Source organism: Lissotriton vulgaris, chromosome 7 (genome assembly GCF_964263255.1).
Source record: "Lissotriton vulgaris chromosome 7, aLisVul1.2, whole genome shotgun sequence".
In the NCBI taxonomy this organism is placed as follows: Eukaryota; Metazoa; Chordata; class Amphibia; order Caudata; family Salamandridae; genus Lissotriton; species Lissotriton vulgaris.
This window is the reverse complement of record NC_141695.1, coordinates 427,271,944-427,285,709: the sequence shown is the minus strand read 5'-3', so window position 1 is coordinate 427,285,709 and position 13,766 is coordinate 427,271,944. Positions and strand designations below refer to the sequence as shown.

The 13,766-nt window shown below is 44.6% G+C and overlaps 1 protein-coding gene across 1 annotated transcript in view; it reads left to right on the top strand.

Moving 5' to 3' along the window:
• IL11 (interleukin 11) overlaps window positions 1-9,033 on the top strand; it is a 50,266-nt gene extending 41,233 nt beyond the window's left edge. The window contains exons 2-5 of the mRNA XM_086928699.1: window positions 84-247; window positions 980-1,066; window positions 5,380-5,538; window positions 6,638-9,033. Of these exons, the coding sequence (XP_086784825.1) occupies window positions 84-247; window positions 980-1,066; window positions 5,380-5,538; window positions 6,638-6,799 (572 nt within the window). The 3' untranslated portion in view covers window positions 6,800-9,033. The remainder of the gene's footprint in view (window positions 1-83; window positions 248-979; window positions 1,067-5,379; window positions 5,539-6,637) is intronic.
• The last annotated feature ends 4,733 nt before the right edge of the window (window positions 9,034-13,766 follow it).

Here is a 13,766-nt window from a genome sequence, read left to right as displayed (position 1 = left end):
AGCAAAGTATCGAGCAGAACGATAACCACATTTGGAGCTCCTCGCCTCATAATTGAGCCCTCTTTCTCCTTCTTTTCCTCCAGGCACTGTGTGTCGGCTGGTCCTGGCACTGCTAAGCCTTTGGGCAGGCCTAGAGGCGGCCCCTCCCTTGAAGGCCAGACCTGTGGAGCCCAGCGGAGATTTGAACAAGATTCGACAGATGACCAAGCACCTATTGGGCGACACTAAGAAGCTCTACAACATCTTTGTAAGTGCCCTGCAGAACCTGCATTACTCACCACATCTCAGTGGTGTTTAGTGTGGTCATCTACGCCTCTTGCACATCGTGCATGCACCCACACCCTGTGTTACGTTGACAAATCGCTTAAAAGTTGTGTGAAGACAAGAATGAAGTCAGAGATTATGTTGTATCGTTGCTTATATGGAAAGCAGGACATTTAGCTACATCTTGTAGTTGGCGGTGCCCATGCACTGAGAACTTCTTTACTGTAAATGGGGAATAAATGCAGTCCACGGGGGATGGACAGTAAAATTCCCAACAAGACGGGGCCTCTTATGAGTCAACTGGCTTGAGACAGAGCAGTCTCCTTCATTGACAGGCCTACTTAAACCAGCAGCACAGTCTGTCTCATTCTTGGATTGCCTATTTACTTCCTTTAACCAATGGCAGCACAGTAGGGTAATGTATCCTTTAGTCCCTCTTCTTTTATATCTTGTATGTGAAACAACTTCCATTGTATTCATTTGATTAGCAGCTCAGGGCTTTTGGAGAGTCGAACAGAAAATAGTGTGGCAAGAGTGGATAGAGGTGGTGTAACAGAGTCGGGTACAGATATTCAGGATAAAGCAGCAGGGCATTGGCTGACTGTTTGCAATCAATAGCTTTGAAACAAAATGGCAGAACTTTCTGAACGCAACATTGTTTTCTAAAGGGGACATTAACCGTCTTTAACAAACTCAATTTCCTCTTCTGTTACAGAAAGCCAAGTACCCGGCAGAGGTTGAGCACAAACTGGAGTTCCTGCCCACCGTGTCCATGAATGCTGGAGATCTGGCAAAAATACAGGTACAGGATCAACCGCTGCACATGTGATGTGAATGTAAACTGCGAAAGGAGACTGCGCAAATGCCATAGACTCTTGCTTATTGAGAAAATGGTAAAAAGCTGGGCAACTACCAGGAGAATCTAAGGTTATTCACAACTTGGGTATGATTTGTTTAGGTGCCTAGTGAGGGGAACAGTAGGATAGGACCGTGTGTGTGAGTTTGGATAGTAACTGGAACTACTCCTATTGTTGGAAATAAGGTCAGCTGATTCGGAGCAGCCTAGTTATGCACTGGTCTTAGACAATCCGCAGTGACGTAGCAGTCGGACAGTTAGCTTGAGTAAGGCTCACTACCTCTCTTGAAGCCAAGGACGCCATGAAGTGCACTATAGGCAACAAATACACGTTAAAAAAAAGAGAGGGGAAAGGGTACTGTGAGATGTCAAAGTGACTTTAAATGTAGCACTAAGACAAAGAATTGGTGGTTCCTTCAGAAAGAATTGCATCAGCTGTCCCCTTCACCTCAATATCACCCAAATGATGGACCTGAGAGCTGTGGTCCACTCTACCAACACTCCCAAGTCAGGCAAGACCAGGGCCTATGTTGTCCCTGGCTGCCCTCCGTCAGCTGCTGTCACAAGATTGCATAATCCCACCACGTTCATGGATTTCTTCTCTGTTCTGCTTGATCCGATCTCTACTCCGAAAGCAATGTGGAGGTTGTTCTCGTTAATCTAAGCCTGTAAATGGAGAAATAACTGCTTTTCCCAGAACTTTACCAAAGTTTGGTAAATTTGATATCATCCGAAAGTTGGCAGGCCATGAAGGCTTAAGGGCAGGTTTCTTTGGGTGTGGAATAACCAAGGATGATTCTGTACTCTGTGAGATATGGAGGAAGAAGAGCTATCGTATTTATAGGATTTACATATTTAACTGTAGAAACCTTCTTCAAAGTGGTATTTTTTATCAAAATTGATATTTGATTTAATTTTCAAGATTATCCAGCTTGACCAATTAAATCAACTTTGAAAATGATCTCTTCCATTAAGTTTTTTTATTTACAGTAAAGGACATTTGTTCCATAACACTACCACTACTAGTGTTCTCCTTCCTTATTTCCTAGATTCTCCAGGTACTTACATCCCTTTTGGTGGCAGCAGAACACACTGGCAAGATAATGTCTCACACCTAAATTGGGATTAAACCGTAAACTAATGCTTCACGACCTTTAATTACACAGATATACCATAGTAGTACAATGTGCTGAGACTTCCCTACTCATTCAATTAACATCTGTTATTTCAACGCAGAGACTCGGAGGTGTATCTGCACTTTACAAATACATGTTTTGTGATGTTTGTCTGTAGATTTGTATAGCGCTGCTTATCACCCGTGAGGGTATCCAGGCACTGTCCATGGGCACGGGTAGATTAAGTGATTTGCCCAGAATCACAGGCTTTTGCGCCAATGCCAACTCAAACCTGGATCCCCATCTCCTGAGTGGGTAGCTCTGGTCGCTGCGCCACATCCTCGCCCCTTATATATGTCAGTCTTCATTGGTCTCATAGGGTAGCATTAGGCCCATTGGTGAGCAGACTGAGAGCAGGCCCCTCAGATCTCTCTACCACCCACCTGCGAACAACAACATTCAGCAAACAGGAGTCACTACTGGTCTGGCTCTAGATCTGATCATTAACCATCAAAGCTGTTGATCTAACAAACACAAAGGTACTAACACGTGAAAGGGGGTGAGGGGGCCCTTCCAGAGAAAGGCCAGGGCAGGATTGGTTCCCACTTCCGACACAGTTTAGCTCCCCCGGTTTCTTAAGCGCTCTGGGGTTCCATACATTTATAATAGACAACTGTGTCATTCGCATGTGCTGCACAGCGTCATCCATATGGATGATGTTTCCGCAACCCATGGTAACATACAGGGGAGGTGACGTTCAAACCAGTAAATTCTAAAAGAGCATCTTAGGGTCGCATAACAGGGCAGGAGACGTCAACTGGTCAGGTTAGGGGACGTCAACTGGGTCGCATAACAGGGCAGGGGACGTCAACTGGGTCGCATAACAGGGTTGGGGACGTCAAATGGGTCGCATACAGGTCAGTTACATCACAAACGGGAGTACAAGTCACAAAGAGGGCCCATGCCATAACAACAGGGAGATTGGGTGTCGTGACGTCACTGGCATCAGAAAGGGAAATCGGGGTCATAAACAGGTCTGTGACATCACAAAGGAGATTCAGGGTCACACACAGGTCACGTGAGATCACAAAGAGCTGCAAAGGTCTCATTCCAGCACTTCGATATCGAACACGGTAGCAGGGGTCACATTCAAAGAATGTTGCAGGCTTAAGGCAGTCGGTGCCAAACTTGGCCCTGTCGTGTCAGCTAAGCAGGATGACCTCACCCGGGACAGCTGAGGTCCCTGATGTGTCTGCTTCGAGAAAAGTCACTTTGAAAGCTGCCATGCTTTTACTCAATGAGAGGGCTGAATCATCTCCCTGCAGCGTCTATCTCACGGCTTCCCGTTCGTATCGCAGCTTCATTTTTGATTTTCTGTCAGTCGAGATTGCAGTGTTTATACCATTGCTGAGATAATGGCTTGGGCGCCGTCTGATGATGTCATGTGCAGCTAACCTGTCACGAGCCGAACCATCGAATTTCCTGCAGCACTAATGGAAAAAAGGGAAAGTAGGCAGACATACCGTTTAGCTATGAGAAGAACCTAGCGATTTCCTGCCAGAAAACTGCATCCAAATGACAGTAGAACAGAGGATAGTTACTTGCATACAATTTAAACATAGGAATGTAAACTGCCAATGCTTATGATTTTTTTCAATATGGGGCGCTATAGCGAGGGGCCGATACCAGTACTTCCACGGCGGGGAAATAAGAGGGGTTTAACTGTCCTCCTCTAATGAAGGCCTGTGCAAGCATAGGCCTCTTGCGCAGTGGACTCTCAGAAAGTTATGAGTTGTTTATGCATTTAAGGGCATATTTATTAAAAAAAAAAGTCCTGCAGGGCAGCACAGCAAGCTCTGCGTGACAGGGAAAGCAAAATGAACAGATGATGGCCAGAATGTCCAACACTCGAACATGCACCCCCAGTAACAGACCCGGGTTTAAACCGTTGTTGTTTGGCTCACCACTCAACCACAGCTGGGACCAGCCATGTGCAAATCAGTTTTGACCCTGCTCCCCATGGGAATAGTCCAACCCGAAGTGACAGGCCAGGTCCTCTGGAATGGAAGCAAGCATCCTGGGACCAGTCCTGTGCTCTCCAAGCCACCAGATTCAAGCTAGATGGCTGATGAGGGGTGATACCCTGAAACTGGTCCCAGGATGCCTGTTCCCGGTCCAGGGAGGACCTGGCGTGTCAGTTCGGCCTGGACTGTTCCCATGGGGAGCAGATTCAAGACTGATTTGCATATGGCTGGATCCAAACTGGAATGGTGTGGTGAGTAAAAAAACTATGGATTAAACCTAGATCTGTGACTGGGGGCACATTTTCGATTTGTTCTACATCCTGTCCATCCTGTGTTCTCTTTTCATTTGTCACCTACAGTGGGATGGGTATGCTCAGACGTGGGTCTTGTGCTCGCTAGGCCACCCATACAAGCTTCCTGGCTGATGATGGGTGATACCCGAAATCTAGCCTGGCTGATGAGGGGTGATAAAGAACAAGAATGCACCGTATTTATTGCTGTGCCGCCCTGCGTCAAATGCCCTTAAATGAGGCACTTAGTACGTTATAGGTTCACTAGTGAATTATCTTCATATTATTTTAATTATTTTATTGAACCGTCAAATCATCTATCGATTTTACATATTAATGCAGGCAAAGATTTGCACGAAGGCTGTACACATTATTCAAAATGCCATTTAAGCAAATATTTTGGAAATTGCTAAACAGAATTTCACCATTTATATAAAAGGTGCTGAATTGAAGTAAAATGTGACCTCTGTCTGGCAGATTTGAAGTTTTTGCACTGGCCTGTAAGGAAATAGTTATTAAGGAAGGGACGTGATCGAGCCACAAGAAACTCGCCAAAAACACAAATGTGGCAAACAAATTTGATGGACATTTTGGTGCATGTTCCTCTGTAGGGAACAAAGTTACAGGCCTTCAAAATTGTCCTTTTAATATGGAAGTTGTTTTAGTCGAAGTCCACCATATAGATATCGTAGCAGGCTCTCTGGGTGATATGACATTTTTCCTTTTATGTAAGTCTGAAGTGGAACTGTTCTGTACATGTGTGGCCTTTTAATAACAGTTTACCTGTGGAGCCTCCAAATGACCTCTCCCCCTCTGTGTCTAATCCCCAGGTGGCCAAAGGCCTCGCTAAACTCAGCGCAGACCTCCAGATCTACCAGAAGCACTTCGACTGGTTGCAGAAGGCGGCACCCATCTTGCGGCCGCAGGACAACGCCTACGGCAGCTTTCACCACCGCATCGAGAACCTCACCAAGGAAATGGAGCACCTGGTGAGTGAGTGAGCGAAGGAGGGAGAGAGAGAGAGTGGAGAAGTGAGAGATTGAGTGTATTGGATTATGGAAGTCGGGCAGTCAGTCAGTGAGGGAAGGAAGGAGGGCCTGTGAATAGTAAGTTAATGAGTGAGGGAGTGATGGGTGAGGTGGTGATAGTGGAGAAGTGAGAGATTGAGTGAATTAGAGTTGTGTAAGTGAATTAGTCAGTGAGTGAGGGACAAGTGAGTAAGACCAGAAATGAGTGGCCAAACTAGTGGATTAGTGAGTGAGTGAGTAGTGAATTTGTGATTGAGGGATTTGAGCGTGCAAATTAGATAGTGAATGAGTAAGGGGAATTAGTCGAATGAGTGAGGGAGTGCAAGAGTGAATGAGAATGTTCGTGAGAGAGAGAATGGGTGAGTGTAAGTGAAGAAGGAGGTAACTGGTAGACTAATGACTAGCTGAGGGAGTGACAGTGAATGAGTACATGAATGAGCAAGCAAGTGAATGAGCCGAGGAGGCAGGGAGAGAGAAAGTGGGTGCATGTATGTGAACGAAAGAGTGATTGAGCAAGATAATAGGTGAGCGTGCTTAAGTGAATGCCTCTGAGTGACTATAACAATGAGTGAGTGTGAAGTTGTGAGTGAATTAGTAAGTGAATGAGAGACAAGGAGAAAATGTGTGAGTGTGAGCGAGTGAATAAATGAGTGAGAGTGAATGAGTGAGAACATGAGTAAGTAAGTGAGGAAGAGAATAAGAGAATGAGCTGAGTAAATGAATGAGTAAATAAATGTGTGGGTGAGTGACAGTAAACAAATGAGAGAATGAGTGGCTGAGCGAGTAAGTGAAAGAGTAGGAGAAGAGGGAAGGAGAGTGGATGAGTGTTAATAAATATATGAGGGAACGAACGAGTGAGGAGAGAATGAAATACAATAAATTCGAGTATTTGACAGAATGGGTATGAGTATGGGAATGAGTGAAAAAAGGAGAATGAGTGTAATGGAATGAGTGAGTGAGTAAGGGATTGAGTCAGGATTATGTCTGTGCCCAGATTTGATCATTGCTTCTGTCTGCCCCCCGCGTCTCTAATTTGAAATCTTCGTTCTGTCTCACACAGATGGCGAAGCTGAACTTGCCTTGGCCCACTGTACCCGTGGTGCCACCGATGCCCACCTCTGCCACCCATTGGCCGGTGGTACATACCGGACACGCGCTCTTCCACAATTTTCACCTTTTCTTGGACTGGGCCTCTCGGGTACTGATGCACGTTAAGTTGTGAGGCTCAGAAACCTTCACCACTACCACTCAAGATCTCCGACCCCGATAAACCTGTGCGACGCCTCAACGATGTCAAGTGTCTTCCATCATCGCTCACCCCCACCGCCCCGCTCGCCTCTTTGTGGGGCTGGCAAGGTGGAGGCAAGCAAGGAGGCCCAACATTCCATTTTTTATAGATGTATAAATAGCAAGAGAGAGAGAGAGAGAAATGTAGCGATTCTATACATTTTGTTAATATTTATTTATTTATTGTTTTTTTAATATTGTTGGTTAGGTTGAATCTTAAAATGCTGAGTATTTTTTTTTGGTGCCCAAACTCTTCCTCTGTTTTTTGAGGAATGGGGTTAAAATAGGAATACCTTCCCCCTTTCTTCTTATTTTGAAGAGAGAAGTGAAGTGTACACGGTGCCAAAATCGAATGTGTGACTGTTTCAAGAGCCTTGGCGGTATCCGGGGAGACCCGACATAAATTATTATCTTTTATCTCTATCATGCTTTCCTTGTTGCGATCTCCTTTCTACCTCATTTTATTGCGAATGTCATGGCTCCTCTGTAGCTCTCCACAGCCCTCATTTTCTGTCTCTCCATCCATGCATGAATCGGCGTCTTAGCCGCCTATACCCGAACCTTCTTATGAAGTAGGACTCCTAAAAAGCTTTCCAAAGGCAACATGGCCATCTAGTGTTCATCTGTTGAATTCCAGGCACATACACTTGAAACATATCTTGCTTGTCCTGTTCCACTGATTGCTTCTTTTGCTCTGTAAGGAGGGCTTCGCTTAACACTTAAACCTATGGCTTTCAGGTCAGATCTGAGAACGTACCGGGCCTCTCCAAGCACCCAAGTTCCCAGGTAATTTTCTCAGGGATACCCAAAGCTGTTCATGTCCACTAGTACTATAAGTGTCCAGCTCACCCATCCCCTCTAGCCACTTTTCTTCCTTTTCTTCTGTGTTACCTCATCGAATCTATTCTCCCGTCTAGTTAATAAGCAAGCACCCTTTGCCCAGGTCCTTAAGTCTGATCCACACCCCATGTGTTGCCCTCGGATACCCAAATCTCAGGACCCCTCAACACTTCCACTCCTTGCCAGTTGCAAACTGGAGACTCAGCAGAATGTTGGGGAAACACGTCAACCACAGCATCGGGTCAGGAACCGCACCCGAGAAAAGAGACTGTTACAGCCCCCTGAATTCATCCTTTGTATCTGTCTAACCACGTTTCATGGTATTTTTGTAATGTTATTTATGATAATTTATTGAAATGTTTTTTTCTAAATGTATTTTTTTTGATGGAGGTTGGAAAGGGAAAACGCGGGAATTCATTTATTTACACAATTTCTTCCTTCAGTTTCAAACTGGAAATTAATGAACGCGGAAATAATGCGTCACGAAGAATTCCTTTCCCTCACATAAGGTTATGTTCCTATTTCGGTTTATCTAATTGAGCTCTGGGTGGGAATATCACGCAGATATCTTTTCTGAGGGGTGATGTTAATCCAGAACATCGTATCTTCTTTATCATGTTTGCTGCTCCGCCCACACCCTGTCCCCTCATCTGCCCACGCCAGCCCCCAAACTGAAACCTCACCCTCGGACAGATATCTCACTCTACTCTTCAGCTATTCGAAAGTAGGTTCGCACGTGCTCATCAAACCTCTCCTTCCAGATGACTCATTAAACCAAAGCACGTCAACTTAAGAGTGTCATATGTCCCACTCTGAAATGTATGGACAATAACTGAATGAGGTTTGTGCATACTCACTGTTAGGAAAGGTCTTGTCCCAATGGCATTTCCATGCCTGAAAAAAAATCCCAGTTTCCTGACCCCCAAACCACTCGCCCGCGAGGAAGAAAGAAATCTTGAATTTGTGCCAAACCTTCGTGAACAGTGTCCGATCGTTGCCTTAGGACATTTACTTTATACATGTTGGACTCCAAACCCGTCAGTCTATTACAGTATCTTCCATCAGCGAGTGTGGAATAAAATATTTGTGCTGGGAAATTATAGACCAATAAAGCACTGCTGGGGAGAGAGTTGTGATTTCCTGCAGTTGCTACAATTCTCACCTGTGTCATTATTTATTCAAGACCGATGGTATTTATGCGACTTTTCCTTTCCTCTGTGTAAGTTATTTTATTTATGGATGTCATATTTTGAAATGTACATATTTATTGTTAGAATGTAGCTAGGCCTCCTTTTTATATGAACAATTTGAATAAAAAATACAACTGAACTTTGCAATTGTTGTTCTCTTTCTTTCACTATGACAGCAGGGGGTTGGAGTTTGGGGAGGTGATGAGAATTCTGCTAGTGGTGTCTCCCAAAATAAAAATACATGATAAGGGACACTTATATTTGTCAGAGCTGTGAACATGGTGTGCTATATGAATAAAATCTGAATGGTTTCATACTGAAAAGCGGATTCCTTCTCCAGAGTTTGGATGCTAGGGGGCTTATTTACAAGCCCATTGCGCCGCCGGTGCGTCACTTTTTCGGACGCACCAGCGGCGCAATGGGCTTGCCCATATTTACAAGACCACATAAAGTCACCCTCCGTGAATTTCCATGGCCTTGTAAATATGGGCCCCTTTCACGCATAACTCTGCATGAAAGGGCCGTTCCATGGGTGTTGCTGTTGGTGTTCCAAAGCAACATCCATGGAGCTTGACGCATTCCCAGATTTACAACATTTTGTAAAACTGGGAATGTCTCAGAATCCTACACCCATCCAGGGACAGCGTAAGAATGGCACAACAGGGAGAAATGCTTTTATTTCTCCTCGTTTTTTCCTCCTGCTGCACACATGGAAAGAGGAAAATGCCATTAAAGATTTTTTTTGAGCATGAAGGTGTCCCTTCCTGCACAAAACCAATCATCCTCTGCCATGCCGGCACCCTTGCAAAAGGACGCAAACAGCCAATTTGCGTCAGCAGAGGAGAAAGCACGGGGATACATCATATTGGCGTTAAGACGATGCATCCCTGTGTTTTGAAAATGATGCAGCACAGCGGAGCTAAAATTAATTTTCGGAGACGCTCAGCATCATTTCCTTGTAGATAAGGCCCTAGGCTGTAAGGGAAAGATCCAAAGAGGATCAGTAATAAATAGGATCCTAAAGTGTTTGAGTTGTGGACAGGGCAGTGGCAGCAGTGGTTGATATTCAAAAGCCTTCCTAATGTACAGGAGTGAGTTTTTAATATTTTGGGGCAGATTTATGTTGGGAATGCGCCACGTTTTCGTCACGCAACAGCGGCGTAAACGTGGCGCATCCCTATGACCCATTTACAACGTGACGCATCTAGGCAGATGCGTCACGTTGTAAAGCCCTGCGCCACTTGTGGGCGTTCCGGCGCAGGGTGGGCGTTCCGGGGCAGGTGCGCCTCGCAAAAGTGGCTGAGTGAAATTTATAAGATTTCACTCAGTCACTTTCAGGCCAATGCTGCGTTAAAACTCTGCGCCTGTTTGAAGCAGGCGTAGGTCTTGACGCAGCATTGTAAAGATGGGGCACCCCCGAGCCTTGCTGGAGCTGCGTCGCGCTTGCGACGCAACTCCAGCAATGCGCCACCTTTACGGAACAGATGCGTCACGCATCTGTGCCGTTTTTGCCCAATGGTGCGCCGCATTGTAAATGCGGCGCACCATGGGTGGCGGAGCAGCGGCGCAAAATAACTGGCGCATCCCTGAGGATGCGCCAGTTATCATAAATCTGCCCCTTAATTTATATTTATTTAGTGTTTTCTATAGTGGGAACATGACCCTACATAGGGTGTCAGAGCGCTTTACAGGAAGATTTCAACAATCCAAAACTTATATATTACAAGACATTACTGGTTTCTGACAATTACACTTCAGGAAAGCATATAAATATATATAAAGGTCAACAGATAGATTACCATAAAGCAGCTTGAACCATAAACCCACAAGAAAACGAATATACAAGTCCATGTATGGTTAATGAGCGGCTTGCGTGAACTTTGAAACAAACATGACAGGTTAATAGACAGACGTTCAGCTGTAAGGTTTTAGGGGAGAAATTTCCTCATATAATACGATTTTGCTTCCTTTTTGAATGCTGCGATGGATGGAATTCTTCTAATGTTGGGGGGGCATTCCAAATTCTCAGTGCTGCCCCGGAGAACACTCAGTCATAAGATATTTTCTTACAGAAAGGCGCTGGTTTCAGTAGTAGTTCCACTTTGCTCCTGGAGGACCGGTTCCCACCCGAAAGTGTGCGTTTCTGAGCAAGGTAGACTGGTGTTTTGTTGTGTATTGCTTTGAGTGATGCATGCCAGCTTGAAATGAACTTGTGCTTCGAAGGGCAACCAGTTGAGAGCTTTCAAGTGAGGGGAGTTATGGTCGAATTTTTGGGTTCCCGCTATAAGTCTTGTGCTGCATTAAGAAATGCTTTCAGTGGGGCTGTTGTGATCTTGGGGAGCCCTGCCATGATAGTGTAACCATATTCGATACTTGAAATGACCAGTGCCGGAACTGCTGCTTTGAGGTCTGTTTTATTTAGAAATTGTTTTAGTTTTCGCAAGTAGCTTAAGTGGAACCTGGCGTTTTTGTGTTGATATGTGCTGACATGTTCAGGTTTTTGTCCAGAGTAATACCCAGTGATTTAGAAGAGTCAACAATCTTCGGAGTACACTTTAGAGCTGTGATAAGGTACAACCATTCTGCTATTATTATTTAGCTTTTCTGGGGTGTAATCAGTAGGAATTCGGTTTTCTGAGGATTTAGCTTCAGGTGGTTCTTGGTTAGCCATTGGAGGGTTCTCGTTAGCGATTGGTTCATTGTCTTTATATCTTCATGCGACCTTGATGTACAGCTGAGTGTCATCAGCGTACATGTGGAAAGCAATGTTAGCTTTTTGTAATATTTCCGTGAGAGGTTCTATGTATAGATTGAAAAGTGCTAGAGATAGCGTTGACCCTTGTGGAACTCCGATAGTATTTTTGGTTGGGACTGAAAGGGTTTGGTTGACAATGAATTTTTGCGATCTATTCTTAAGAAAGGAGCTAAACCAATTTAGGACTGTACCCTCAATTCCCATTCTGTTTTTCAACCTACCAAGTATTTTGGCATGGTTCAACGTGTCGAATGCTGCTAACAGGACCAACAAGATTAAGAGGCATGTTTCGTTGGGTTCGAGAGACAGTAATGCGTCATCTGTTGGCAGCACTAGACTTAGCACTGGGGATTGCAGCCTGAACACCGCACTGAAACCTTAGGGATACTAGAGGCCAGATTTACTAACCTTTTACACAACCCAGTGCAGCAAGGTAACTAACTTGTTGCACTGTATTGCGTGGGAGGGAGAGAGCAGAGATGTGCCATATCCACTAAGATATGGGTACTCATAAATATTTTCTCAGGGGCCACAAAGTACAGTCGGGGGTGTGCTTGAGGGCCGCATCGATGAGCCAGGGAGGGATGGGGGATTATCTGGACAGTTAAAAAACAACACCTTTTCAAAACTGCAAAATGGGAGATTTAGAAAAAAACAAGGAAATGTATTTTCACATTGGCTTATGTGGAAAGCAAGGCAATTTTAGGAGGTAGACACCTAATATAAAGTAATTTTTTAGCTTAAAAAATCTGGGACCTCTCACCTCAATCGGCTCTGTAGAAAAAAAGCCCAGAACCTGAAAATGAAGTAACTTGGGGGCATATTAACAAGAAACAGGGAAAATTAACGCTAAGGGCGCTTAGCATACATTTTTTTAACGCCCAATATCGCTGGATGATAATATTGCCTGCTTATCGCGTTATTAACAACGCTAACTGTCTAGGCGATAAAATATCCAGCGATAGCGGCATTTGGGGAGGATATCGCTGGTAATGCAGCGATAAAAGTACAAGGATAAGGATATCCTTGTTGATAGCCCATGGTGGATTTAGCCATTTAATCCACCTCCCATTGGATTACATGGCTAAGTCTGAAAATTAGCAGACGTAAAAAAGCAGCGTTAACCGTGGTTAGCGCTACTTTTTTTTCTCTCTAACAGGGTTAGCATGAAGCTTGATAATAGGAGAAATGTCGCTTAGTGACATTTCTCCTATTATTTTGCACTGGAACGCCCACTTTGCATCTCATTAGAGATGCAAAGGGAAGCGAAGTGAAAAAGGGTGCTAGCATGCGACTTTGCATGTTAGCACCCTGTTGTTGATAGGGCGATATTTTTATCTCCGCTTCTTTGGCTTTTAATGCCAAAAAAGCAGAGATAAAGCCCTTGTTAATATGCCCCTCTGTTAGAAAAATGACAGAAAAAAATGAAACTCAGGCAGCTTGTATTACACTGCTGCTCTTTCCCAGAGGAGTGTCTGTGGGCCACAAGGAGTGGTCTTCCGGGCTGCCTGCGGGCCGTCATTTGAGTACCACTGTATTAAGATATAGTGCACTTCTGTTCTCTCATAGCGCTGGTACACTTCAGGCAGCCTAGTGCCAATGCAGGCCCCCTTGCACTATAGTGCTTTACAATGAAAATTGTTTTTATGCATGAAGGGACCTTCCTGCACAAAACAATCCTTCAATGCATTTAATCTTCTATGTGGGCTGCTGTGTGCAACACACATCGAAAGAGAAATCACATGGTGAAAATAATATTTTTCTCATTGTTACTCCATCCTCTGGGAGGTGCAGTGATTACCCCAGGGGTCTCCAACATTATCTGTAGTGAGAGCTACTTCTGATCCGTGAAAATCATTGTGAGCTACTGAAGGCTAAATAACTTGTGTATTGCTACAAGCCACCATTACGCCCGGCTCCATTGACTTTAAGCCTGATATCCATAAAACCAGATACCATGGTTTGAACAAAATACTTTGACTAGAGGCACTATGACAGAAGAACCACCATGGGTGTCAGTGACAGTGTGGTCTTCAGGGATGTATGAACATGTGTGCATATGAATGGGATACATGCATAGGGGTGACTGAGAGCCTATGTCATATGTACTTGTAGCA